The 25500-nt window shown below is 53.5% G+C and overlaps 1 protein-coding gene across 1 annotated transcript in view; it reads left to right on the top strand.

Moving 5' to 3' along the window:
• NECTIN4 (nectin cell adhesion molecule 4) overlaps window positions 1-25500 on the top strand; it is a 189890-nt gene that overhangs the window by 103142 nt on the left and 61248 nt on the right. The window contains exons 3-5 of the mRNA XM_075330589.1: window positions 5618-5908; window positions 6134-6245; window positions 23678-23829. Of these exons, the coding sequence (XP_075186704.1) occupies window positions 5618-5908; window positions 6134-6245; window positions 23678-23829 (555 nt within the window). The remainder of the gene's footprint in view (window positions 1-5617; window positions 5909-6133; window positions 6246-23677; window positions 23830-25500) is intronic.

The raw sequence follows: 25500 nt of genomic DNA, 5'->3' as shown, positions 1-25500 counted from the left end.
ATTATACATCCATATAAACACCAATAATAACAATACACAATAGAAGGGAGGGTGGGTGGGGAAGCTGTCATCCAGGAAGTGCAAGAGGAGGTAATTGACTCCCACCTCCTATTATATACACCATGAAGCTCCCTCCTTTCCTTCCACCACACTCCACCCCCTAACCAATCACCTTCTTTTCCTCATTCCTAAACGAACCAACACTGTTTAACCCCATCAACTCCCTACCCTCTGGGCTGTCATGTCGCCCCTACACCCTATGGGTTCCATGGCTTTCTTGACATTTCCAGGAGGGATTTTCCGGTCGTTGATTCCTATATTATTCCCAATTACCCTTACCCGGTATCAATAATACACGGACACTGCTTGCGACTTGGTAAAAAATGGCCACAGCAGCCCTTTATTGCCTATTGTTTACACATTAACACAAGGGGGCGCCGTCCAACGGGCGTCCGAAACATTTAACAATAGGTAATACCATAATAATAATAATACAGTACGTAATACAATACGTAACCCTGGGTAGGCCCGGTCCAGAAACCACCTTCCACCACCAAAACATGATCCCTGGCCGCAACACACACCGGGCCGGAGATGAGGTATGAATCACCTATGGATCAATACCCCCCACCTTGCAGGACCCATGCCTGCAAGATCCTTGTAACCGGAGCCACTATATCCTACAAGTGACTCTCCAATCAAATAACATTATCCGTTAAACCGCCTCTGGACCAGACCTACCCCTGCCACAGAACAGGCCACGTGACACCTTGCGTGGCCTGGACCCCCACACACCCAACGTTTGCTCCCCCAACTTGCAAGCCAAACCAACCATTAAAACCTTTTCATCCATCACTTAAACTCTGAGCATCCAATATACGCACCAGCCAGCGTATCCAGTCCACCTTACTGCACCGCACTCCCCTGATCCTTGGTGGCAGGAGCCACCGGGTCCCTCTGACGGCCACTCAGGCCCACCGGCACACCATGCCACAAGCTCCCAAATTATACCGGAATCCACACCATGCCCCGCTGGCCTTATTATAACGAATTAAATGCAGTACAGACTGTACCATCGTCCTCCCCAGTACCGACCAAAGAACCACTGTACAGTCACCCTGCTCCTCCTCCTGTCTCCAGCTGAATTCAACCACCACTGGGGTTGAGATACAACAACAGGATGACACTCACACTGCTTATGCTACTGGGTCACTTCGCACCCCAAACCTAGTTCTCCCAGGAAACCGCTAAAGTGAAACCCCGCTGTAAAACGACTGCAATCCATAGCCTTGAAATTTCCCCTACAGCTGACCTTGCAGCTTCCCCAGAGCCAAATATCACTACCGGTCTCCCCTGACCGATTTATTCCGCCATCACACCCTCTGACAACAACAGAGGCTCGAGCTGTCTTCCCCAGAAAATCCCAAAATCTTCCCACATATACAACTACCACACTAATGGACCTTCTTCATCCGAAATCAGGCCCACTTAATTTCCACGAGGCCCACACGGCCTAACGGAACCATGCTCCACCCCAAAATTAACACGGCCTCAAAAAACAAAACAACTGCAACCATCGCCCTGTACCACTTACTGAGGCGAAGATATTGAAGCATTACCTTCGATCCCAAGGTCCCCAACAACACCTCCAACCATAATGCACAGTCCGCTTGCCTCCGCAAACCGGACCACGACAAGCTCCCTGTACTACAATGCCCACCGGAAAATTGCAGCCACACCACTGACCCGATTTGACTCCATATGCAATTATGGGCATCAGGAGACACAACTTTACCAAACACCATGTCCGGGCCTTTCGATCTCAAGGAAAAACCTTGTGACACACAACCCCCTTTGAGCTCTCATATTACACCCCAAGATAAATTAAAACCTTGGCCACACCATAGTATCCGCTCAAAGCCGACCACCGAGGGGCGTACCACTATTTTCCCGTAACGCACAACTGCACCTTCAAACCAAATACCTTCGTGCCGTGAGACCGGAGCACCACGACTCCCTAAGCAAACCCTTACCCAGATGCCCATACCTACCACCGGGCCAAGCATTCCCTTTTGTTTTTTTGTTTTTTAAATTGTATATGAATATAAAATAGACTCCACCAGCCCACAGATGCCAGGAGTCCACCCATGCAAAACACCCAATAATACCAGATGGCCCTAAGCTATCCGACTTACACTCTATGCACCACAAGTACCCAATCCTCTAGTCCAAACCATAACTCGCATAGTCCCAACCCGTAATCACGGCTGTCCGAAGAACTCCATTATTCCGTCCGCAGCCCACCATTGCTGATTAACCGAGTTCACCCACAGCAGCCCAAAGCTGCCCAGCACCTACATTAACACCAATTCAGTCACGCTGGACTCAACATTCCTCCCAGCACCAACCTCCACAATGGGATAACATGCTGACTAGCCACAAATTAACCCCATGTTACCATTGATGCGGTTGCAAAGCTACAAACCCATTACAGCAACCTATACCTCACCTTCTCCTACATTTCCGCTCTCCTTTATTCCCTTATCCACAGCAACCCTCTCGCTATACCGGGGCCCCGCAGCTACACATCACTCACAAAAACCCCCTGAAAACTCCCCGCACACACCGTACCGCGGGACCCCTCGCCCCTTTACCTTACCCACCATAATTCATCCAATAAGAACCACTACCGTGTTTCCCCAAAAGTAAGGCCCTGTCTTACATTAATTTTACCCCCAAAAGTCCCACCCTGCCTTACTTTCGGGGGAGGCCTTACATTGGAAAAAAAACAATTTTTTTTAACACCCCATCCTCCCCCCTGCAGCCTCCCCATTGTTTCACAGTCCGGCATCCACCCCATCCTCCCCCCTGCAGCCTCCCCATACAGTGGTTCTGCCCCCCACTCTGCCACCACACACACTGACACATACGGTACCGGTACAGCCCCACACGGCACCCACACACATATCGTACCGGTACCGTACACACACACACACTGACACATACAGCCCCATACGGCACCCATACACATACCGTACACACACACACACACACACACACACACACACAGAGAGAGAGTTTCGGAACTTACCGTTACTTTCCTTCTGTTTCGATCTCCTCTGCGGTGCCGGGCTGACGATTCGGATGCCGGGGACGCTGGACCAATCGGAGCGAGCCTGCAGGTGGTGACGTCGCGGCTGATTCGGCCAATCAGCTGCGAGCCGGCTGACTGGCCAATCACAGCTCGAGCTGATGGCCAGCAGGGAGCCTGTGACGAACAGGCTGATCGGCCAATCAGCATCGAGCAGGAAGGGCGTTGACCCGGGACGCGCCGCAGGCCGGCGAGATTGCGGGGGCCATTCACCGGAGGCGGACCACGGGTGGCACGAGACTGGAGAAGGCCTGGATGGAGCGAGGGAACAGCGGCAGCGGTAAGTTCCTGTACTTTCCCCAGGGACCCCACCCATATGCGGCCATACTGTCCCCAGTGACCCCACCCATATGCGGCCTTACATTACGCCGCGACCACCACCCATAGGCGGCCTTACATTCCCCGGGCCCCCCCGCTACCCTGCCTTACAATCGGGGGGTGCCCTACATTGGCGGACCCCCCCGAAACCCCCACCCTGCCTTACTTTCGGGGGAGTCCTACTTTCGGGGAAACACGGTATGCATCAGAAGATTAATAATGAAACACCCCAGCAAACCTTCAATAACTGCGCCGTCTCACCCGCTCACATGTGCCGCAATCATCAGCATCCTTCACCAAGTCTCACAAGACCTAAACTGCGGCAAACTCCAAACCTCGCCATCCCCAACCTGAAACTGTAACCACCGGACCTGATGCCACCTGCACCCTCACGGCCCCGCTGCCATGAGACCACCCCGTCTGTAACTCTGCCCCTGGCCTCCAGAACATGAACCCACACCCCCCAGGGACCACGGCACCAACCGACCTATGAACTAACCACGTGCTCCAAACCCCCCAGCTGCTACCCATATCTCCAGACACTACTCCACTATAGCGACTGTCCCCCCACCACTACAAAAAGGCTGAAACTTAAATTGATTACTGCGCCAGGCTGCCTCTAGAGGACACCCTCAGATCAGCCGTCACCGTCCTTTTCGCCATTCGTCCGTCGCTGATCCCGGGAAAGTCCCTCAAGCTGCAGCCACCGAATGCCCGCCGGGTTCGCCCCTGACGCCAGGAGCACCGTGTCCACATGCCCTGTTTGGGCCGATTGTCGCCTCCACAATGCTGGGCACTCCCCTCCTGGGGGAAGCCGCTACTGATGAGAGCTGCACCCTTGTCCCAATGCCTGCTCCAGGATAGACAGCAGGCCTCATGTCTCCTCCTCGTCGCCACCTGCTGCGCCCAGTCCACCGGTCCTGATGATCCAGCCACACAGGTGAGGTGACCCTGCAGGCGCCTCCTGTCTCCTCCTCGCCGCCGCCTACTGCGCCCAGTCCTCCGGTCCCGATAATGCAGCCACACAGGTGAGGTGACCCTGCAGGCGCCTCCTGTCTCCTCCTCGCCGCCGCTTGCTGCGCCCAGTTCTCCGGTCCCGATAATCCAGCCACACAGGTGAGGTGATCCTGCAGTCAGCCGTCCTCCGGCCCCCCCGTGGAGGGAGGGGGGGGGGTGTTGTCCATCCACCGCCGCTGGGCGCGCTCCCGGCCGGGAGCGGCCGCATCGCTCCAAAATCCAGCCCGAGGCCTCACACCGGAAGTAGGCCCCCGGGCTGGACACGCCCCCTTTTCGGCCGTCGCGGCCCTGCAGGAGATTCCTCCTGACAGCCAGAGCGGGCGCAGCAAGCTATCGCCGCCCGCCCAGCTGCGGAGGGTCCCCAAGGGAGTGGGGGCTCTCACGTTGTCCTCCTCACCCCCACCTTCCCCAAAAGACCCCGGCGAGTCCTGAAACTGCCAGCACTACAGCAAAGAGGGGGGGTGGGGGGAGGGGAAGGTACCGAGGAGACACCCAGGCAGCCTGGGTGTGGGACTGCACTGCCTGGGTGCCCTGCACCGCCATGCTGACCAGATCTGAGGATTCCTCAGGACATCATGATGGAGGTTCCCCAGCCCGACCAAGCTGCAGATCTGCGATGTCCGGATCCATCAGGCTGGATGTCACGATGGAGGTTCCCCAGCCCGTCCAAGCTGTCATCCAGGAAGTGCAAGAGGAGGTAATTGACTCCCACCTCCTATTATATACACCATGAAGCTCCCTCCTTTCCTACCACCACACTCCACCCCCTAAGCAATCACCTTCTTTTCCTCATTCCTAAACGAACCAACACTGTTTAACCCCATCAACTCCCTACCCTCCGGGCTGTCATGTCGCCCCTACACCCTATGGGTTCCATGGCTTTCTATTATGTGGTATAGTATCAAATGCCTTTGCAAAGTCCAAATAAATCACATCAGCTGCATTACCAATATCCAGATTTGCACTTACCTCCTAATAGAACCCCAACAGGTTGGTTAGACATGACTTATCTTTCATGATTAATCCATGAGTGTAGTAGATAAATGCAATAAGAAAGAAGTCCACCACTCCATTAATAAGGGCTGGAAGTTTTCAGTATGGTTTTAATTTCTGTTTTCTTGTGCTGTTTAGTGCCACCTTTGCCAACGTTGAACCCGGGTCCATCGCTGATAGAGGGAGTGGGCCTAAGCCTCGCTGCCTCCTGTACAGCTGAGGGGAACCCCGCTCCCAGCCTGACATGGGAAACTGAAGTGTCTGGGAAGAATACATCACACACGTATTCTCACTCACGATCGGCCTCAGTGACTAGTGAGTTTTTTGTGGTCCCAACTCGAAGTATGCACAAAAAGCTGCTAACCTGCGTGGTGTCTCACCCTGTGTTCCAGCAGGAGAAGAGGATCACACACCTGCTGGAGGTTGAATGTAAGTACATGCTACATCCCCATGCTAGTAAGATGGTTTCATGAAGTCTCCACTTCATTTCAGCTCTCCTTGATTTACCAGATTGCTGGTTCTGTGCACCCCATCTTGCTGGGGAACATAATAAGCCCCCCAGCCTCTGTACAACACATACTTGTCAATGTTGTGTTCTGTGCCATCCAGAATATCCTCATGCTTTTCTGATAGAACATTGTATGTATCCTACAGACCTGGCTGACGTCACCATAGAAGGTCATGATCATTGGTTTGTTGGAAAAAATGATGCAGCTTTGAAATGTTTTTGTGATGGACACCCAAACCCCCAATACATGTGGTTCAGGTAATGCCAAATAACAAACTGCAATGACATGAGTCTGTGCATAACCATGTATACCTTTTTATTAAAGAGTAACTTCTATGGTTACTTTTGTGACGCCCCAGGGCTATGAGGTACTCTGTCCTGGGCGGTGTACTGCTGGGACATGTCACTGGGTGGCCGTTGCCTAGTTCCATGACCCTGGGGGTTGCTTTTAAAAGGGGATTTATTTACCGGGGAGATGAAATAAAAATTTTTGTCATGACGCCACTTGCGAGTTGCGGCTATTTAGTGGAGCCGCAGCTGCACAGTTCTCACTACTGGGGCTGGTGTTGGTGGCAGCCTGGATGTTGGGCCCTCTGCAAGTAGGGCCAGGCCCCAGGGAATAGATGATGTTGTTAGGCGTGGAAAGAAGGTAGGCCACACAAGGGATTGCAGTGTAACTAGTTTCTTGACTCACAGTGTTGTTATGGCAGGTAACCCGAGGAAGGCTGGTCCTGACCGCTGGTACCCTTAGTCCCAGTGCCAGTGTGGTGGCCTGGTGACTTCTTTCCCCTGCACCTGTCTTTGGTTGGTGGGTCCCCGTGGCTTAGAGCATCTGGGGGTCCCCTCCTTGTAGTCTCTCAGTCTTAGTCCGTATAACAGGTAGCTTGAACCCTGTAGAGTCCGTTTCTCTTGTCCTGTTCCCAGGTTCTCCCATTGCTACTGTGTCCCGAACTTTACGGTCAGTGAGGTCCTGGATGGTCCCCTCACTGTGCAGATTTTATCAGGTCTGCCTGGAGCGTTTGCCTGAGCTAGGATTCTGTACCCCATTGGTGCTATGTTCTGGGAGTACTCCACCGGCAACCATAAGCCTGGGCCCTCAGGTCACCTTTACACTCTCCTGTCAGTGCTGTTACGTCCATCTCCTCTCACTTCCAGTTACTGACTGTCTGACCGCTCCCCTCTGGTTGTTGTCTAGTGGACTGGATTGGCTCCACCCCAGGTAGCCATCCATTGGGTCCAACCCTAGCCTGTCACCAGTCTTTGGGAATGGGGAAAACAGGGATTAAATTGAATGTTTAGCTGTTACCGGCACTGGTCTTCTGGGTCCCTGGGGTAGGTCCTGCATCATTGACAGGATGCAGTACCTTGTAGCTCCTGATTGCTTCAGGGGCGCTACACTTTACCCACTTCATATCCTTCTAACCCTTTCTGACTGTTGCCCTCTGGCGACCTGTTTCAGTCCAGACCCTCTGATCTCCTCCACACTCCTCAGCCCTTATGCTTGTTCTCTTATTGCAGATCGATATGTTCTCATCCAGACTCCACTGGCCACTTGTAGTCTCCACTGTTCTCTTCCAGACTCTCACATCTTCTTCCACACTCCTCTATCCTCTTATAGACTCCTCCTCCTCCAAAATACCCTGTTCTCTTCCAAACTCCTCTGTCCTCCAGACTCCACTCTAGTCCTCCAGAATTCTTTGTTCTCTTCCAGTCTACTGTCCACTTGCAGACCTCTCCTCCAGGCTCCATGTCCAATATCTCTTTCAAACTCCTCTGTCCTCCTCTAGAGTACCCAGTCCTCCTCCAGACTGCACTGTAGTCCTCCAAAATGTTTTGTTCTCTTCCAGTCTACTGTCCACTTGCAGACTCCTCTTCCAGACTCCATGTCCAATGTTCTCTTCCAGATTCCTCTGTCATCCTCCAGATTATCCTGCTGTCCTCCAGACTCCATTCTAGTCCTCCAGAATCCTGTTTTCTTCCAGTTTACTGTCCACTTGCAGACTCCTCCTCCAGACTTAATGTCCAAAATTCTCTTCCAGACTCCTCTGTTCTCCTCCACACTACTGTCCTCTTACAAACTCCCATGTCCATCCTGCAGATGCTTTTCTCCCCTTCCAGACTACTATCCACTTACAGACTCTCATGTCCTCTCTCCAGACTTGGTCCTCCTCCAAATTCTGCTGTCCTTTTCTAGACTCCGCTTTCCTCCTCAATAATCTTCTGTCCTTTTCTAGACCATCTTCCAAACTTGCTAATCCCTCTTTCTGTGACTATTGATGTTGTAAAGATCCATCCAAACCAGAGGATTTGTGGGTTTAACTTTTTTCTAATGTGTGTGCCCAGCTTGAGACATGCAGTATGTAACAGAAGGTAATAAATTACTGTTTGGTGTAAGCGTGGCTCAATACTGCCTACTCTGTCTTTTCCCCATTTCTCTTTTTCTTCTCTTCTGTATCGTCTCTCCTCTGTCCCATTTGTCCTCTCTTTCCTTTGTCTATTCTTTATCCCTTTAGGAATTTCTTTCTCCGCTGTGTCTGAGCCGCATATTCTACCTTGTTTTTTGTCCGTTCTATCTCTTCTCTAATCTGTCTTTTCTTTGCCAATTTTCTCCTTTGTCTCTTCTTTCACTCTTTTTTCCTCTCCTTTCTGACTTCTCTTGTTCGTCCATTTCTTTGGTCTTTTTTTCTCCTTTGTTTCTTCTCAGTCTGTTCTCTTAACAGTCCTGTCTGACTTCTCTTTCTCTGCCGTTTTCTCTTGTATCTTTTTTTTGCCTTTCCCTTCCTCTTTCTATATTCGTCTCTTCCTTGTCTCTGATCTCTGTCCTTGGTCATCTCTTTCTTCTCCTTTTTCTTATTTCCAACTTTTACTCCTGTCTCAACTCTCCTGTCCCTTCTTCCCTCTTTTTTTGCCTCTGTCTCTATTCTTAGGGAAATCTTCACTTCTGTCTGTCCTTTCTCCTTTGCCCCTTCAGTCCTGTCTCTTCTGATTTCTCTTCTGTCTATTTTCAATCTCACCTCTGTCCCTTTGTCATTTCTCATTTGTCTATTCTGTCTTGTCCCTCTTTTTTTCTCCTTAACTCATCTATTTGTCCTCCTTGTCCCTATTATTGTCTCCTTTGTCCCTATTATTTATTCTCTCTTTTCTGTCTAACGTCTCTTCTCTGAATCTTCACTGTCTCACCTGTCTCTCCTCTGTCCCTCTAACCCTCTCATTCTTCCTTGTCTTATCCTTTCTCTTCGGCTTCTTCTTTTCTCTGACTCACTCTAGTATTTGTCCTCCCTTTCTCATGTACCTCGTCTCTATTTCTTCTATGTTGCTTTTCTGTCTGTCCTATTCGTTTTGTACTTTCTGCTCTCTCTCTGTTGTGTTTTCCATTGTTTTTAATTTTGCTTCTTTTGTCTCTTCTCTGTCTCTTGCATGTCTTTTCCCGCCTCTCTCTTTTCTTCTCTCCTGTGTCCATCTGTCCTCGATCTCATCTGTCTTTTTCCTCTTCTTTCTATTTTCTCCACTCTATAATTTTTTCCTGTCTCTACCCTTTTCTGTTCCTTCTCCTCTTCTATTTTCTGTCCTCTATTTATTCTCTCTTTTCTAGTGTTCTGTCTCTTCTCTATTGTGCCGCCCCCGTGCCAGCAGCCGGTGCTGCGCGGATCCGGATTTACGGTATGGCTCAAGGGGTTCTCCGGACCCGGGGGTCACGCAGACACTTCAAATAAAAAGGGGACGTGATTGTACGGGATTTTTTGTAAACTGTCTGTGACGCCACCCATGGTGTGGTGAGATGTAGCACCACCGCTGTGGTTATGGGATACCCGGGTGAGATGTAATGGCAGCTGGATGTTAACCCCTCCGTGGGTAGGGATGGATGCCTCGGGGCCCAGTGTTGTGCTGTGCTGATGTGTGGAGTCAGTAAACACACAGTTCTTTTGGTAAACCAAGGTGATGGTGGCCGGCCTCCGCAGACGGGTGTATCAGGTCCCACACAGGCTAGTAGTCAATGCCTTTCTCCTCTGCACTTCGTGTTGCTCTAAGATAGACTTACCAGTGTGTAACACGGGGAGTCCGCTCCCGGTCCTTTGGTTTTGAGCTGTGCCCGTCAGTCGCTGACTCGTGGGATCTACTGGGCCCTGGCGGATGCCCTATCCCTCTCTGTAGGTGGTTGTCTACTTTTCGGAACTTAGGTTGGGACAGGACCTAAAATCCTGCCATCAATTGGGTAATTAGCTAGACCATTGGTGCCGGTCCTGTCTTCAGGGTCCAAGTACCCCCTCTGTGCACAGTTTCCGGGTCAGTTCTCTGGTGTCGGCACCGGCTGGCTACAACCCTGTCTCGGTCCACCTCAGATCTCCGGCAGCCGTCTTCCCGTCTCCTGCTGGCACTGGCTACTGTCTGCCACCTAGCCAAGGTGTCAGGGCTCCGACCCTGGCACCTGTCAGCTTGCACTTCAGGCCTTGACTGCCTGAGCTCGCCTCTCCACTCCACTTTGAACTTGACTCTACACTTATCTCACTGTTTTCCCTCCCCGGGCTCTCCAGACCCCTAGGTGGGCGCTCTCCATCCACCTGGTCCCGCCCACTGGTGTGTCTGTCCTTCCCTGAGGGGGTGATTAGGGTTTCAGGTCGGCTGGTTTAACCCTGTGTGGGAGAGGTGTTGTGCGGGGGCCTTTACTGTGTGACTACCTGTTTTTTGTCACACTATCAATCTTCTCTCCACTGTCCTCTCTTTTTCTTCTACTCACTGTTTCTTCTCGGTCTTCTTTGTCCATTCTGTCTTCTCTTTATCCTCCATATCATTTCTGTCTCTTCAGCTGGGTTTACACACTGCAACATCTCAAACGACATCGCTGTAACGTCACCGGTTTTGTGACGCAATAGCATACCTCCCAACCGTCCCGGATACAGCGGGACAGTCCCTCTTCTGAGCCTTTGATCCCGGGTCCCGCCCGTGAGGCTGTTTGTCCCGGGCTCCACCCACCCACTGTAGCCCCGCCTCGCTGTTTCTCCCTTCTATTCATTACAGATCCGAGCGCGCACCTTGAAACTCCTGTGACTGCTGCTGAGGTATGAATCACCCCCTGCAGCAGAGCGACCCCCCCCCCCCCCTGCAGCAGAGCGACCCCCCCCCCTGCAGCAGAGCCGACCCCCCCCCCTCCCCCAGAGCGGACATCCCCAGTCCCGAAGCCTGCGTTTCTCTGCAGCTGTTCTCTCTGACTCCCCGTGTGCGGCTTCTCACTGCTGCAGACACAGGGGAATCAGGAAGCTGAGGAGACCGTGCAATCAGCACTTCTCTCTCCTGCAGATAGCACTGGCCAGTAATAACCTATGCAGAGTGACATCTGCAGACTTCTATTACCGATCAGTGGTCTCCTGCCTGTGGAGCTGCTGGGTCCTAGCTTCCCAACAGCTTCAGCTCTGCTTTATCCTGGCTCCTCTACCAGTTAAAGGGAACATGTCAGCAGAAATTTCACAATGAAAGTAATAGATTCCCCTCTGCAGCTCCTGGGCTGCTTCTAGAAAGGTTCCTGTTGTTATTGTGCCCCCTTTGAGACCTACAAAAATACTTTATGAAGTCTTACCTTTTTGTATGCAAATGTGTTTTTATGGTCACGGGGGCGGGCTGTCTGGCGTCCGTTATTCCCCCTCCTGCCGCTTTACGCAGTCCCCCATTGCTCATTTACATACACAAGGACGCCTTCCTTATGTAACTGTCCTCCCGAAGTTTTGCGCATGTGAACGCTTTTTCAGGTGATTGCGCAGGCACGAGATTATGGGCGGCGCTGTGATTGTCATCAGCAGCGTTAACCAAGTACCCGCCCATAATCTCGTGCCCGCACTTTTCCCTCTGACTCCACCGTTATGCGCAAGTGCTGGCCATATGAACCATGTTACCTATTACTGCTTGCACGAGATTATGGGCGGGTACTTGGATGACTTTGCTGATGACAATCACAGCGCCGCCCATAATCTCGCGCCCACGGTAATAGGTAACATGGTTCATATGGACAGTGCTTGTGCATAACGGTGGAGGCAGAGTGAGAAGCGTGGGCACGAGATTATGGGTGGGTACTTGTATGACGCTGCTGATGACAATCACAGCGCCGCCCATAATCTCGCGCCTGCGCAATCACCTCAAAAGCGTTCACACTTTGCACAGTGCTCAGTCCCGCGAGAGTGGCACTGGGCATGCACAAAACTTCAGGAGGACAGTTACATGAGGAAGGCGTCCTCATGTATGGAAATGAACAATGGGGGACGGCGTACAGCGGCAGGAGGGGGAATAACGGACGCCAGGCAGCCCGCCCCCGTGACCATAAAAACAGATTTGCATACAAAAAGGTAAGACTTCATAAAGTATTTTTTTAGGTCTCAAAGGGGGCACAATAGCAACAGGAACCTTTCCAGAATGCAGCCCAGGAGCTGCAGAAGGGGAATATTTTATTTTTTTTGCTAAATTTCTGGTGACAGGTTCCCTTTAAAGGGAACCTATCAGGTGCAATCTGCACTCAGAGCCAGGAGCAGTTCTGGGTGTATATTGCTATTCCCTGCCTAACTGTCCCTGTATACACTAGCATAGTGTGACGACCTGGGCCCTGAACGTCTTGGGGCACACGTCTGGCAGCGGGATCAAGACACACACAAGCACTTTGTCACTTAAAGAATCTCGGTGATTTATTCACATCCTCGTAAACCACGCAGTGTAATGGGCCACAGCCACTTTCCCGCAGGACAATGTCTCACTGTCTGTTTAAACTGCTGATTGTTCATACAGTTCATTCTCTGGCATCAGCCAGTATAGTCCCCTTTCTGGGGTGTTACCTGCCAGTAGGTTTGCAGGCTGTCAGTCTGCCTCCATCCAGTCCAGGGAGACTCTCACACTGGGCTCAACATCCCGGCCCTTGTACACGTTCCAATTCCTCACAGCCTCAGTGGATTCTGCAGCTCCCTGACATTTCAGAGCCCTCACTAGCTCTGTATGCACAGGATCTCCTGCACATGTGCTCCAACCAAGATGGCTCCCACCCGCACACAGAGATCATGTGACAAACGACAGCTCCATTAAATCCCATGAGACACACCTACGTATGGGAGGTATGTGGATGGTCAGTCCCGCCCATCACTTCTGACCATCCCATGAACCCAGCCCTGAATGTGTACAACAATCCTCATGGAACTACAAGTCCCAGAGAAACATTCCAGGTTCAGATCACAGAGGATTTCCCCCTCTGTGACACATACCGGCCATCTACCACATTGCATCCTTACAATAGATAAAGGCATCTATAGAAAAAGTATTTTTAAAGAGCTTATATCTTATGCTAATTAGCGCGGGGACTAGTCCCAAGGGCGTTACTTCACTTGGCTAGTCGGCTCACATAGCGTGTTGGTACTCACACAGGGGCGTAATAACATGCTAACATGCTATGCGAGCCGACTAGCCAAGTGAAGTAACGCCCTTGTGACTAGTCCCCGCGCTCATTAGCATAAGATATAAGATCTTTAAAAATATTTGTTCTTGATCTCTTTATCTATGCTAGTGTATACAGGGACGGTTAGGCAGGGATTAGCAATATGTACCCAGAACTGCTCCTGGCTCTGAGTGCATATTGCACCTGACAGGTTCACTTTAAAGGGAACCTGTCACCAGATTTGGGGCCTATAAGCTGCGGCCACCACCAGTGGGATCTTATATACACATTCTAACATGCTGCATACCTCCCAACCGTCCCGGATACAGCGGGACTTTCACGCTTTACGTGGTTTGTCCCGTTGCCACGGGCGGGACGACCGGCTCCCGGGCTCCGCCCACCCACTCTCTCTCCGCCTCCCTGCTTTTCCCCCCTACCATCCTAGTAGACGTGGCATAGAGAGGAGCGCTGCCTGTGCTGCTGCTGGTACAGTAAACTAATCTCCCCAGCGCTGATTTCCCTCCCTCCCCCCTCACCCCCGGCCGGAGCCTGTCTGTGCGGTCGGCCGGCCGCCTGTCTGTGCGGTCGGCCCGCCACCTGTCTGTGCGGGCGCCCCCCTGCCGCCTGTCTGTGCGGGCGCCCCCCTGCCGCCTGTCTGTGCGGGCGCCCCCCCTGCCGCCTGTCTGTGCGGGCGCCCCCCCTGCCGCCTGTCTGTGCGGGCGCCCCCCTGCCGCCTGTCTGTGCGGGCGCCCCCCTGCCGCCTGTCTGTGCGGGCGCCCCCCTGCCGCCTGTCTGTGCGGACGCCCCCCTGCCGCCTGTCTGTGCGGGCGCCCCCCTGCCGCCTGTCTGTGCGGGCGCCCCCCCTGCCGCCTGTCTGTGCGGGCGCCCCCCTGCCGCCTGTCTGTGCGGGCGCCCCCCTGCCGCCTGTCTGTGCGGGCGCCCCCCTGCCGCCTGTCTGTGCGGGCGCCCCCCTGCCGCCTGTCTGTGCGGGCGCCCCCCGCCGCCTGTCTGTGCGGGCGCCCCCCGCCGCCTGTCTGTGCGGGCGTCCCCCGCCGCCTGTCTGTGCGGGCGTCCCCCCGCCGCCTGTCTGTGCGGGCGTCCCCCGCCGCCTGTCTGTGCGGGCGCCCCCCGCCGCCTGTCTGTGCGGGCGGCCGGCCGCCTCTCTGTGCGGGCGGCCCGCCGCCTGTCTGTGAAGGCGGGTGGCCGGCCGCCTGTCTGTGAAGGCGACCGGCCGCCTCACTGTGCGGGCGACCGGCCGCCTCACTGTGGCTGCCTGCGTGTCCGTGCTGGAGGCCCGCCGGCTGCCTGCGTGTCTGTGCTGGAGGCCCGCCGGCTGCCTGCGTGTCCGTGCTGGAGGCCCGCCGGCTGCCTGCGTGTCCGTGCTGGAGGCCCGCCGGCTGCCTGCGTGTCCGTGCTGGAGGCCCGCCGGCTGCCTGCGTGTCCGTGCTGGAGGCCCGCCGGCTTCCTGCGTGTCCGTGCTGGAGGCCCGCCGGCTGCCTGCGTGTCCGTGCTGAATGGGTGTGGATGGGGAGTGGATATGGGCGTGACTGTGAAATGGGTGTGGTTAGGGGGCATGGCCTAAAACTTTGTCCCTCTTTTCCTTCTTTAAAAGTTGGGAGGTATGCAATAGCGATGTTGTTTGCGATGTTGCAGTGTGTGAAACCTATCAGCGACCCGGCCCCTGCTGTGAAGTTGTAATCGTTACAAATCGTTCAGGACCATTCCTAGGTCCTTTGTTTCCCGCTGTGCAGCATGATCGCTGGAAAGTTTCAGTGTGTGAAAGACTTTGCAGCGACTTTGTTAGCAACTTCCCTTTCAAAAGGCTGCTTATCAACGCCCCCAACAACCAGCTAGGTCGCTCTGCAGGTTGCATTGTTGGCCAGGTTTGCCTGTTTGACTGCTCACCAGCGACTTAGCAGAGACTTAGGGAGGTCGCTGTTACGTCACAAAACCGGTGACGTTACAGCGATGTCCTTTGCGATGTTGCAGTGTGTAAACCCAGCTTAAAGGGAACCTGTCAGCAGAAATGTCCCCTAAAACCTAACAGATTCCCCCTCTGCAGCTCCTGGGCTGCATTCTATAAAGGTCCCTGTTATGATTGTGCCCACTTTCTGACCGAAAAAAAGTGTTTATAAAGTTGTACCTTTTTGGCTTCTGATTCTGGAAATCCGTCACGGGGGCGGGCTGCCTGATGGCCGTTATTCTGCCCCCTGGTCCTGTATGCCGCCCCCATCGCTGATTTCAATACTTCTGGATGCCGCCCACTGCTCCAGCCATCCCCGCGCATGCCCAGTGCCCATCTCTCGGGGATGAGCACTGTGCCCAGTGTCACGTGCACGCAGGGTTAAGATTATGGGCGGTGCTGTGATGTTTATTCCTAAGCAACCGCCCATAATCGCGGGACCGCGCTCTCGGTGTAGTCACTGCTCCGCGCTCTTCCCATCTATTTCCTGCCTCGGGGCAAGATGGGAAGGAGGCGAAGTGAGGTCAGCAGCAGCGCGCTTGCGCAGAAAGAAGCAGGCCGAGGGGGAAAGCGCGGTCCCGCGATTATGGGCGGTTGCTTAGGAATAAACATCACAGCACCGCCCATAATCTTAACCCTGCGTGCACGTCACCAGCGGTGACGCTGGGCACAGTGCTCATCCCCGAGAGATGGGCACTGGGCATGCGCGGGGATGGCTGGAGCAGTGGGCGGCGTCCAGAAGTATTGAAATCAGCGATGGGGGCGGCATACAGGACCAGGGGGCAGAATAACGGCCATCAGGCAGCCCGCCCCCGTGACGGATTTACAGAATCAGAAGCCAAAAAGGTACAACTTTATAAACACTTTTTTTCGGTCAGAAAGTGGGCACAATCATAACAGGGACCTTTATAGAATGCAGCCCAGGAGCTGCAGAGGGGGAATCTGTTAGGTTTTAGGGGACATTTCTGCTGACAGGTTCCCTTTAAACCACTCCATCTTTCTTTATCCTTTATCCCTTTTGTGCTCTCTCTCTTGACTTTTTCCTTCTTTGAACCCCTCTCTGTCCTCTTTCTCTATTCTCATGTCTCTTTTATCCCACTATTTACCTCTCTTCTACTCTCTGGTCCCTTCTGTCATCTTTCGCCTATCTCTTCTATCCCTTTTGTCCTTTCCCTTCTGTCTTTTCTCTTATCTTTGTCTTTTCTCTGTTTCTCCTCTGTCCATTGTGTCCTCTATCTGTCTCTCCTCTGTTCCTTGTCTCCTCTCCATTTTCTCTGCCTCTTATCTGTCACTTTTGTCTTCAGCTTTTTCTTTCTGCCTTTTCTTCTCCCTTCCCTTCTGTATATTTTGCCATTTCCCTCTTTGTTCTCTTCTCTCTAGTATAAACTACAATCATTTGCAGACTTGAGCGTCATGACCCTGGAATTGCTGACTCCGGTCTTCCTCCCGTCTCCTTCCACCATTCCCATTCTTATCTAAAATGACTACGCAGACACCGAATATCTTTGGATAATTCTGGCCATAGCAGCCATTTTATTAACATAAATACATAACCAATAAAATTGCAATATGGTAAGGTCCTTGAAGCTACAACCCTGGTGATCCCCATAAACCGAACCATCAAACCAACTTGCTCCCAGCCGTTACCCACACTGGCTCAGGCGCACCAAACTGTAAGGGTTAATCCTTCATTAACCCCAACACACCCACAGGGGCCCCGATATCCCCGTCGGGATTCCCCTCCAAATCACCAGGTGACCAGCAATTATGCCAATGAGGGGATCCACACCCGTATGGATTCCCCGAACAATTTTAAACCAACTTCAAGGACCCACCAATAACACGCCAATCAGCCACTACGACCCGATAAACCCCCCCCCCCCCCCGTCTAACGTATGATACACACCCCAGACATACCATGAATATCAGGGAGGGCGGGCGGGACTCGTCCTTCAGCCAGGGGAGCGGGAAAGTGCCGCTCCTCCCCTTTGCCCCTCCAATCCATTCAAAACGGGCTCGCTCCCCCTCCCCCACCCATGACACCCTGACCTCCCCACCAATCAGGGGTCATGCAGGCCTCCGCAAATGCCCCGGGGGGGGAGGGGGGGCAATGCTCCGTCCTCTCTTGACCCTGGAATTGCTGACTCCGGTCTTCCTCCCGTCTCCTTCCACCATTCCCATTCTTATCTAAAATGACTACGCAGACACCGAATATCTTTGGATAATTCTGGCCATAGCAGCCATTTTATTAACATAAATACATAACCAATAAAATTGCAATATGGTAAGGTCCTTGAAGCTACAACCCTGGTGATCCCCATAAACCGAACCATCAAACCAACTTGCTCCCAGCCGTTACCCACACTGGCTCAGGCGCACCAAACTGTAAGGGTTAATCCTTCATTAACCCCAACACACCCACAGGGGCCCCGATATCCCCGTCGGGATTCCCCTCCAAATCACCAGGTGACCAGCAATTATGCCAATGAGGGGATCCACACCCGTATGGATTCCCCGAACAATTTTAAACCAACTTCAAGGACCCACCAATAACACGCCACAACGAAGGCACCTTGATAACCTTCAAGTGCCTGAGACCCCCCTCAACCTCAGGGCCCTTTCAATACCTCCCTGTAAGCCGAGGGTCCACAAATCGATCCCTACCGCATTTAGGTGTACCCCGTCCGCCAACCAAAATTCCTCTTCCGTCCTTTCCAACTCCACATGCCGGATACAAACACCCCCATTCCGACTAACAAACTTTGAAATCGCCCTATTAACCTTCGCCCGCGCCTTGTTCAGCCTCTCAACAGACCGTGCTTTCCGCCAACTCCTTCTCGCCACCATCTCTGACCAAACTACCGTAATCCCTGGAAAAGACACCCAGAGCCGCAACAAGTCGTGCTTGATGTCTTTTATTAGGATTCTGAAAGGCCTCTCCCCTAGATCGTTCCCCCCAACGTGTAAGACCAACACGTCAGGAGGCCTGTCTAATCGGGCATATTTATGCACCTCTTGTAACACCCTGCTCCACCCTAACCCCCGAACCCCAAGCCATCGTACAAGAGCCACGTCCCTGGCGAACCCTAACTGTCTCCCGTTCCTTCTCGCATCCGCTCGCCGGGCTCCCCAATATACGTAGGAATGGCCCAAGATCCAGACCAGCGGGGGGGAGGGAAGGGGTGTTTCTGCAATACAAAAGCACAAACAAACAAACATGTTAGTGCCTGATACCTTCAAACGAAAAAAACCCACACCCCGGCCGCCCCCCCCCCCCCCCCCATTCACCGTAAGAGTCCCCACTCAGTTTCCGACCACCGCCTGGGGGCGGACGTATAACTTAAAACGCCCAGACTTCCACCTACCAATCTGTTTAACCGTGTCATCAGACAAACCGCGCCCGGATGCTTCTGTTGCCGCCCCTATGCGAAAAGAGTGCGATCCGAAAGACTTAGGATCTAACCCCAACGACTTCAAACATGCCCTGAAAACGCTCACAAACTGATATCGTGATAGGAAAGACCCGTCGTCATGACATAACAGCGGGCCATCCCCCCTTTTACGAATCTGTTCAAAATTAATGAAACACCTCAACGGGCACATATCCGATCCCCTAACCGCTCCCAAACACACTCGCTTCCCTACCCCCCGTTGGTCAGTCTTAGATTTCCTTATCCAAAATTCAATTCCCCTGTCCACCGCCATAATGTCACCACGACTCAAACCCCCGGGGGACACCTTACTGGGAGATACCATTTCCCCAACCCGCAGGGCTCCAAAAAACGCCAAGGAAAACGCCAACCTAAACAAATGTTCCTCAAACGGAGATGTACATACCTCCCCCAACACCCCACCCAGCCGTTCCAATAATCCGAATGACACAGGTCGTCTACCATCCAATATCTTTCGTCCCCTTCGAAAACCCTTCAACGCCTGGACAACCAAAAAACACTTAGTTAAATCTCGTAACCCTCGTAACCGAAAACCAAATGCTAACCCTGCCATAAAACGATTTGCCTTCGCAACCGACCATCCTGCTACTGCCACCTCCCCCAACTTTTCCAGCAATATACCCAACTGATCCTCTTCAGAAAAATCTCCACCCTGCAACCATTGCTCCCACAGCCCCCATGCTGCCTGATATGCTGTCCACGTGTTACCCGACAAGGACGCCCGAATTAGTGGTCCCGCTGCCCGAAGACCACGGTCCAAAGGTGTGCCGGGCACTCCAACCCGTTGGACTCTGCCTCTGGTGCGCAAAACCCGGAACCGATCCCACTGAAAACGAGAGAGGGAATCAGCTATTAGATTCTGAACACCTGGCACATGAGTCGCCGTAATACATGCGTTAATTTGCAAACAAACCAACACCAATTCACGTAACACCCGAACGACCGGAGGAGAGGACGCCGAAAACTGATTAATCGCCATCACCACCCCCATGTTGTCACAGTTAAAACGAATCTTTTTGTTTGCCAACTGGCTTCTCCAAAGATGAAGTGCCACCATTATTGGAAAAATTTCCAACAGCGCCACATTCTTTGTCAGGCCTTCAGCCGTCCAGTTGTCCGGCCACCGACCCACACACCACTGACCCTTGAAAAAAGCTCCGAAACCTGAACTGCCCGCCGCATCCGTAAACAACTCCAAGTCAAAATTGTCCACTGCATCCTCCATTATCAATGAACGACCGTTGTAGTGTTCCAAAAACTGCCCCCACACTGCTAGGTCCGCTTTGTGGTCTGCTGATAACCGAACGTAATGGTGCGGAGCAAGCACCCCCGCCGTTGCCCTGGCCAGTTGTCGCGAAAAAATCCGGCCCATTGGCATCACCCTACAAGCAAAGTTAAGCTTTCCCAGTAGGGACTGCACTTCCCTTAATTGCAGTTTCTTCACCCGCCTTGCCCTTGCCACCTCGTCCCTCATGGCCGCAACCTTGTCCTCAGGAAGCCGGACTTCCCAGGCCACTGAATCGATTACAATGCCCAGAAAACTTAAACTAGTAGTTGGTCCCACCGTTTTCTCCGGCGCCAGGGGGACCCCAAATCGATCCGCAACCCACTCCATAGTTGCCAAAATCCCGGCACACTGAGCCGACTCGGCAGGACCTACACACAAAAAATCATCGAGGTAATGCACCAATGCTGACAAGCCTGAAACGTCCCGAACAACCCACTCCAAAAAGCAACTAAACGTTTCGAAAAATGCGCAGGAGATTGAGCACCCCATGGGCAAACAGCGATCTACAAAATACGCTCCCTCCCAAAAGCAACCCAACAACCGGACACAATCTGCATGCACTGGCAACAGCCGAAAAGCTGACTCAATATCCGTCTTAGCCATAAGTGCTCCCCTTCCGCATTTTTTTACCCAACTTGTGGCCTCATCAAATGACGTATAAACCACCGAACACAGTTCAGCCGGTATCCCGTCGTTTACCGACCTACCTCTTGGGTAAGACAGATGGTGAATCAGCCGGAATTTTCCCGGCTCCTTTTTTGGCACCACCCCCAACGGCGAGACCACTAGATCAGGAAAAGGAGGGGCCTGGAACGGCCCCGCCATCCTCCCCAAAGCCACTTCCTTGCCTAATTTCTCGGCCACAACCCCCGAATGCTGATAAGCTGACAAAAGGTTCTTTGTCGCCGCCGGCACTGCAAAAGTGGGAGCCGGAATTCTGAAACCCTCCCCAAATCCCAACCGCAAAACTTCAGCTTTCTCTCTATCTGGGTACCTATTTAGGTACGGAAGCATCGCGGCTAACCTCACCGGCGTCAGACCCTTGGGTATGAGTGGTGCCGGGCTTGGATTTGCCTTTCTTAAAGCACTTTGCCGCTCCATGTGAGGTCCCATTACAATGGGTACAGAGGTGCTTAAAACGGCAGGTGGCCCCGAACTTGCATTGCCCCTCATTGAATTGCCAACACACGCCGGGCTTTTGCGAACCCCCCTGACCTGGCTGACTACCAGCACCCTGCGATCCGGACTGGCCGGCAGACCCGGCCCCGCCCTGAAAGGGCTGGCCATATCTCGACGGCGCCATAACCCGTAACCACAACCCGATGTCCTTTTGGTCCCATCTAATAGAAGGTCGAACGGCCTTCCGCTGACGAAACTGTTCATCATACCTAAGCCATGTCTGTCCCCCATACACCCTGTACGCCTCACCAATAGCGTCCATATAGCAAAACAAATGTGAACAGTTCTCCGGCGCCTTCTCGCCTATCACACTCGCCAAAATAGCAAAAGCCTGCAACCAATTAGTGAACGTCTGAGGGATCAAGCGCCACCGCCGCTTCTTCTCCTCCTCTTTCTTGCTCTCGTCCTTTTTACCTTTGTCTAAATTAAATTTTGCCAACGGCAGCAGGGAGAAGATCTCTACGTATTCATCCTTCCATATCTTCTCCTTCACCTCTGTCTTAAGATGGGAACCCAAGGGACCCTCAAAACAGACGAAAACCTCCCCCCGCGCCCGATCATCCAAATGAAGCCTGTCCTCCTTATTCTTTTCCGTCTGAACCGACACCGACACCGGGGAAGCAATACCCGCCACTGGCGTTCCACTAATGCCCAAGGGAGGCGGATTAATCCAAGCCCCCACTGGCCCTGCGTGTTCCCGTGCCCCCCCAATCCGCTCCAGCAACGTACGCACACAACCTATAAGCTCTACCACCTCCCCCCCACCTGACACCTCTCCTCCACCCCCCGTGGGTAACCCCTGCCGAAACCCTGGGTGACCTACATCCCCCCTTGCATTCTGTACCTGACAATACTGGGAAGACAAACAAGACATAGAACCATACTCACCGGGCTGCACGAGGGTAGCGGCCCCGTCAGCCGGACTACCAGACTCCTGTCGTCCCTCCGGCTGCTCAGTAGATTCCTGGCCCCGCGCCTCCGCTCCGCCGCCGTTAGCCCCTGCTGCCGCAGGGCCGGAAGATCCCTCCAGGAGCTGATCCTGCGGCTGCTGTCCGCCCCCCCAGCCGGCTGCCAGAGGGGGCTGTCTGCGGTCCTCTGGATCCTGCCGACGCCGCTCCCACATCCCACTCCACGGGGCCCCCCCGACATTCGGGGCCTCTGCTGATGAGGGCCCTGCACGCCAGGCCCGGTGCACTACCGATTCCAGCCGTCGCGATCCGCCCCCTCCGCTAGGGCCCGCCCCCTCATCCGACCTCCACCGCAGACAGGGCTCAGGGCGCTCGGCCGGCACATCACCAGAGCGCCCCGCCGCAGCTCCGACAGCCACCGTTGACATAGTGGGAGCAGGCCCCGCCCCCAACTCCAGGGAAGGCCTGCTCTCCACCGCTGGACCCGGCCGCATTCTTGAATTCCTCCCAGACCGGGGCCTGCTGGACTTTTTTGCACATGGCGCCCGGCCTGGAGGGTCCCCGGAGGGGCTTCTAATGCGTCGCCGGGCCCGGGGAGTCACCTCAGGTGATAACCGCTCCGGCGGTCTGGATCTCCGGAGGCGCCGCTCACGTGGGGGGGGAGCCCCCCACCGCCTCCCGACTCCCTCCGATGAGTCCCTGCACAGACGCCTGCAGCCAGCCTGGAGGATGGTCGCCAGCCGCCGCTCGCAGCCGCTCCAGGATGTTTTCAACGGACTCCATTGCCGCAGGTAATGTGGCTGCGACTCGTCCTTCAGCCAGGGGAGCGGGAAAGTGCCGCTCCTCCCCTTTGCCCCTCCAATCCATTCAAAACGGGCTCGCTCCCCCTCCCCCACCCATGACACCCTGACCTCCCCACCAATCAGGGGTCATGCAGGCCTCCGCAAATGCCCCGGGGGGGGGAGGGGGGGCAATGCTCCGTCCTCTCTTTACTTTTGCTCTGTGCCTGCCTCTAGACCTGGGGTAATTTATCCCCCAGCTTGTATACACCAATCAGGCATCATGGCATGGGCTCTGATCTCACAATACGTGCTGTCAAATCCAGACAATCCCTTGTTTTCTGCCAAACTAGCAAGTCAGTGGGAAAGTTGAGGCTTGAGATTCTGGCTGGACCAGTTTCTGGTGATGTCACCGGTCACACCTCTCTGTACAAGCTGCGACTTGTGTCCATGAAGCGGACTCAAGTTAGTCTTGGGTAACCTTTTCCATGCCAGTTACCTGGGGTACAGGCCATACTCCCCAAGAAACCTTACAGGTCAGGACACCCTGGAGATATTGCATCACGTCTGCTCACTAGCTCATTTTAATGTATCGGTCTGGTAACAGACAGAGCAGAGTTAAGCTGGTAAAATTCAACACTGCTGTTACATGGGGCTGCATAGACACCTAGAGCAATGTGATATTAAAAAGCATACCCTTCTACACCATTTGTATACAGGGTCAATGGTTCTCTACCAGAAGATGTAAAGACTGAAGGAAATCGGCTGAAATTCACCAGCCCACTCCGAGCAGAGGACGCCGGAGTTTACATCTGTGAGGCCATCAATCGTGTATCCAGCCGACAAGCGAGCATCGTGGTGACCATTACAGGTAGCTTGTCATCACAAATGGGACATTATCAGGGAGATAACACCACAAATGGGAAGGGGGGAAATGGCATTATTACAGATAAGGGCATTATCACTGTTCCAGGGACATTTTCACAGATGAGAGTACTCATGGCTGCCTGAGATGACCGTATAGTCTAGATGTAATGACAGTGTAGTATGACTGGGTGCTGTGACTATGGGTGTGCTGACCGTATAGTGTGGATGGCTGCTGTGACCTTGTAGTATGTGTATAACACACATACTACAAGGACAATATAGTACCGCTGGCTCCTGTGACCTTATAGTATAGTTGTGATGACAGTCTAGTATGGCTGGCTGTTGTGACCATATAGTTTGGCTGGCTGCTGTAGCTGTATAGTGTTGCTGGCTGCTGTGACCGTACAGTGTGGCAGGCTGCTGTAGCTGTATAGTGTTGCTGGCTGCTGTGACCGTACAGTGTGGCAGGCTGCAGTAGCTGTATAGTGTGGCTGGCTCCTGTGATCGTATAGTGTGGCTGGCTGCAATGAAGGTAGAGAGTGGCTGGCTGCTGTGACTGTATAGTGCGGCTGGCTGCTCTGACCGTACAGTGCGGCTGGCTGCTCTGACCGTACAGTGCGGCTGGCTGCTCTGACCGTACAGTGCGGCTGGCTGCTCTGACCGTACAGTGCGGCTGGCTGTTCTGACCGTACAGTGCGGCTGGCTGCTCTGACCGTACAGTGCGGCTGGCTGCTCTGACCGTACAGTGCGGCTGGCTGCTCTGACCGTACAGTGCGGCTGGCTGCTCTGACCGTACAGTGCGGCTGGCTGCTCTGACCGTACAGTGCGGCTGGCTGCTCTGACCGTACAGTGCGGCTGGCTGCTCTGACCGTACAGTGAGGCTGGCTGCTCTGACCGTACAGTGAGGCTGGCTGCTTTGACCAAATACAGTGAGGCTGGCTGCTTTGACCATATACAGTGAGGCTGGCTGCTCTGTCCATATACAGTGAGGCTTGCTGCTCTGTCCATATACAGTGAGGCTTGCTGCTCTGTCCATATACAGTGAAGCTGGCTGCTCTGACCATATATAGTGAGGCTGGCTGCTCTGACCATATAGTGTGGCTGGCTGCTGTGACTGTACAGTGTGGCTAGCTAGTGTGACCTTTGACGACGTGGGCCCAGAGCGTATGGGGTAACCATGCGTCAGGTAGCGGCATTAAAGCACGCCAGAGCAATTTGTCACTTTAACAGTCCATATGGTTTATTAACAGCTCAATAAACCATACCAGGTCACATAACCCAAAAGATGCCATTCCTTGGCTTTCTCAACAAAGACCAACACATATCGTAAAGTCAACACTGTTGGATTTCTCACACAGGTCTTCCTGACCCTTGTCAGTATTCAGACTCTGGTTTAAATCCTGGTTAACTTTCTTTGAAGGTGGATAGTGTCCTTACCAGGTTCCCCCTGGCTCCAGCCAGGCTTTACACATGGACTTTCCAGCCCATACCTTCTCCAGAAGGTCTCCTTAGCAGAGCAAATGTGGGGCCCCGAGGTTCGGTGTCGGTGCAGCGACGCATTACCTTCAGGGACTCCACGCGGCTGGATCTTGTCACAGGTAGGAAATCCTCTACTTTGATTGTCGTGACGCCACTCTCAGAATTGCGGTCAGTGGAGACCGCCACTGCAGGTTAG

The sequence above is a fragment of the Anomaloglossus baeobatrachus genome, chromosome 12 (genome assembly GCF_048569485.1).
Source record: "Anomaloglossus baeobatrachus isolate aAnoBae1 chromosome 12, aAnoBae1.hap1, whole genome shotgun sequence".
Taxonomy (NCBI): domain Eukaryota; kingdom Metazoa; phylum Chordata; class Amphibia; order Anura; family Aromobatidae; genus Anomaloglossus; species Anomaloglossus baeobatrachus.
This window is presented reverse-complemented; position numbering and strand designations above follow the sequence as displayed.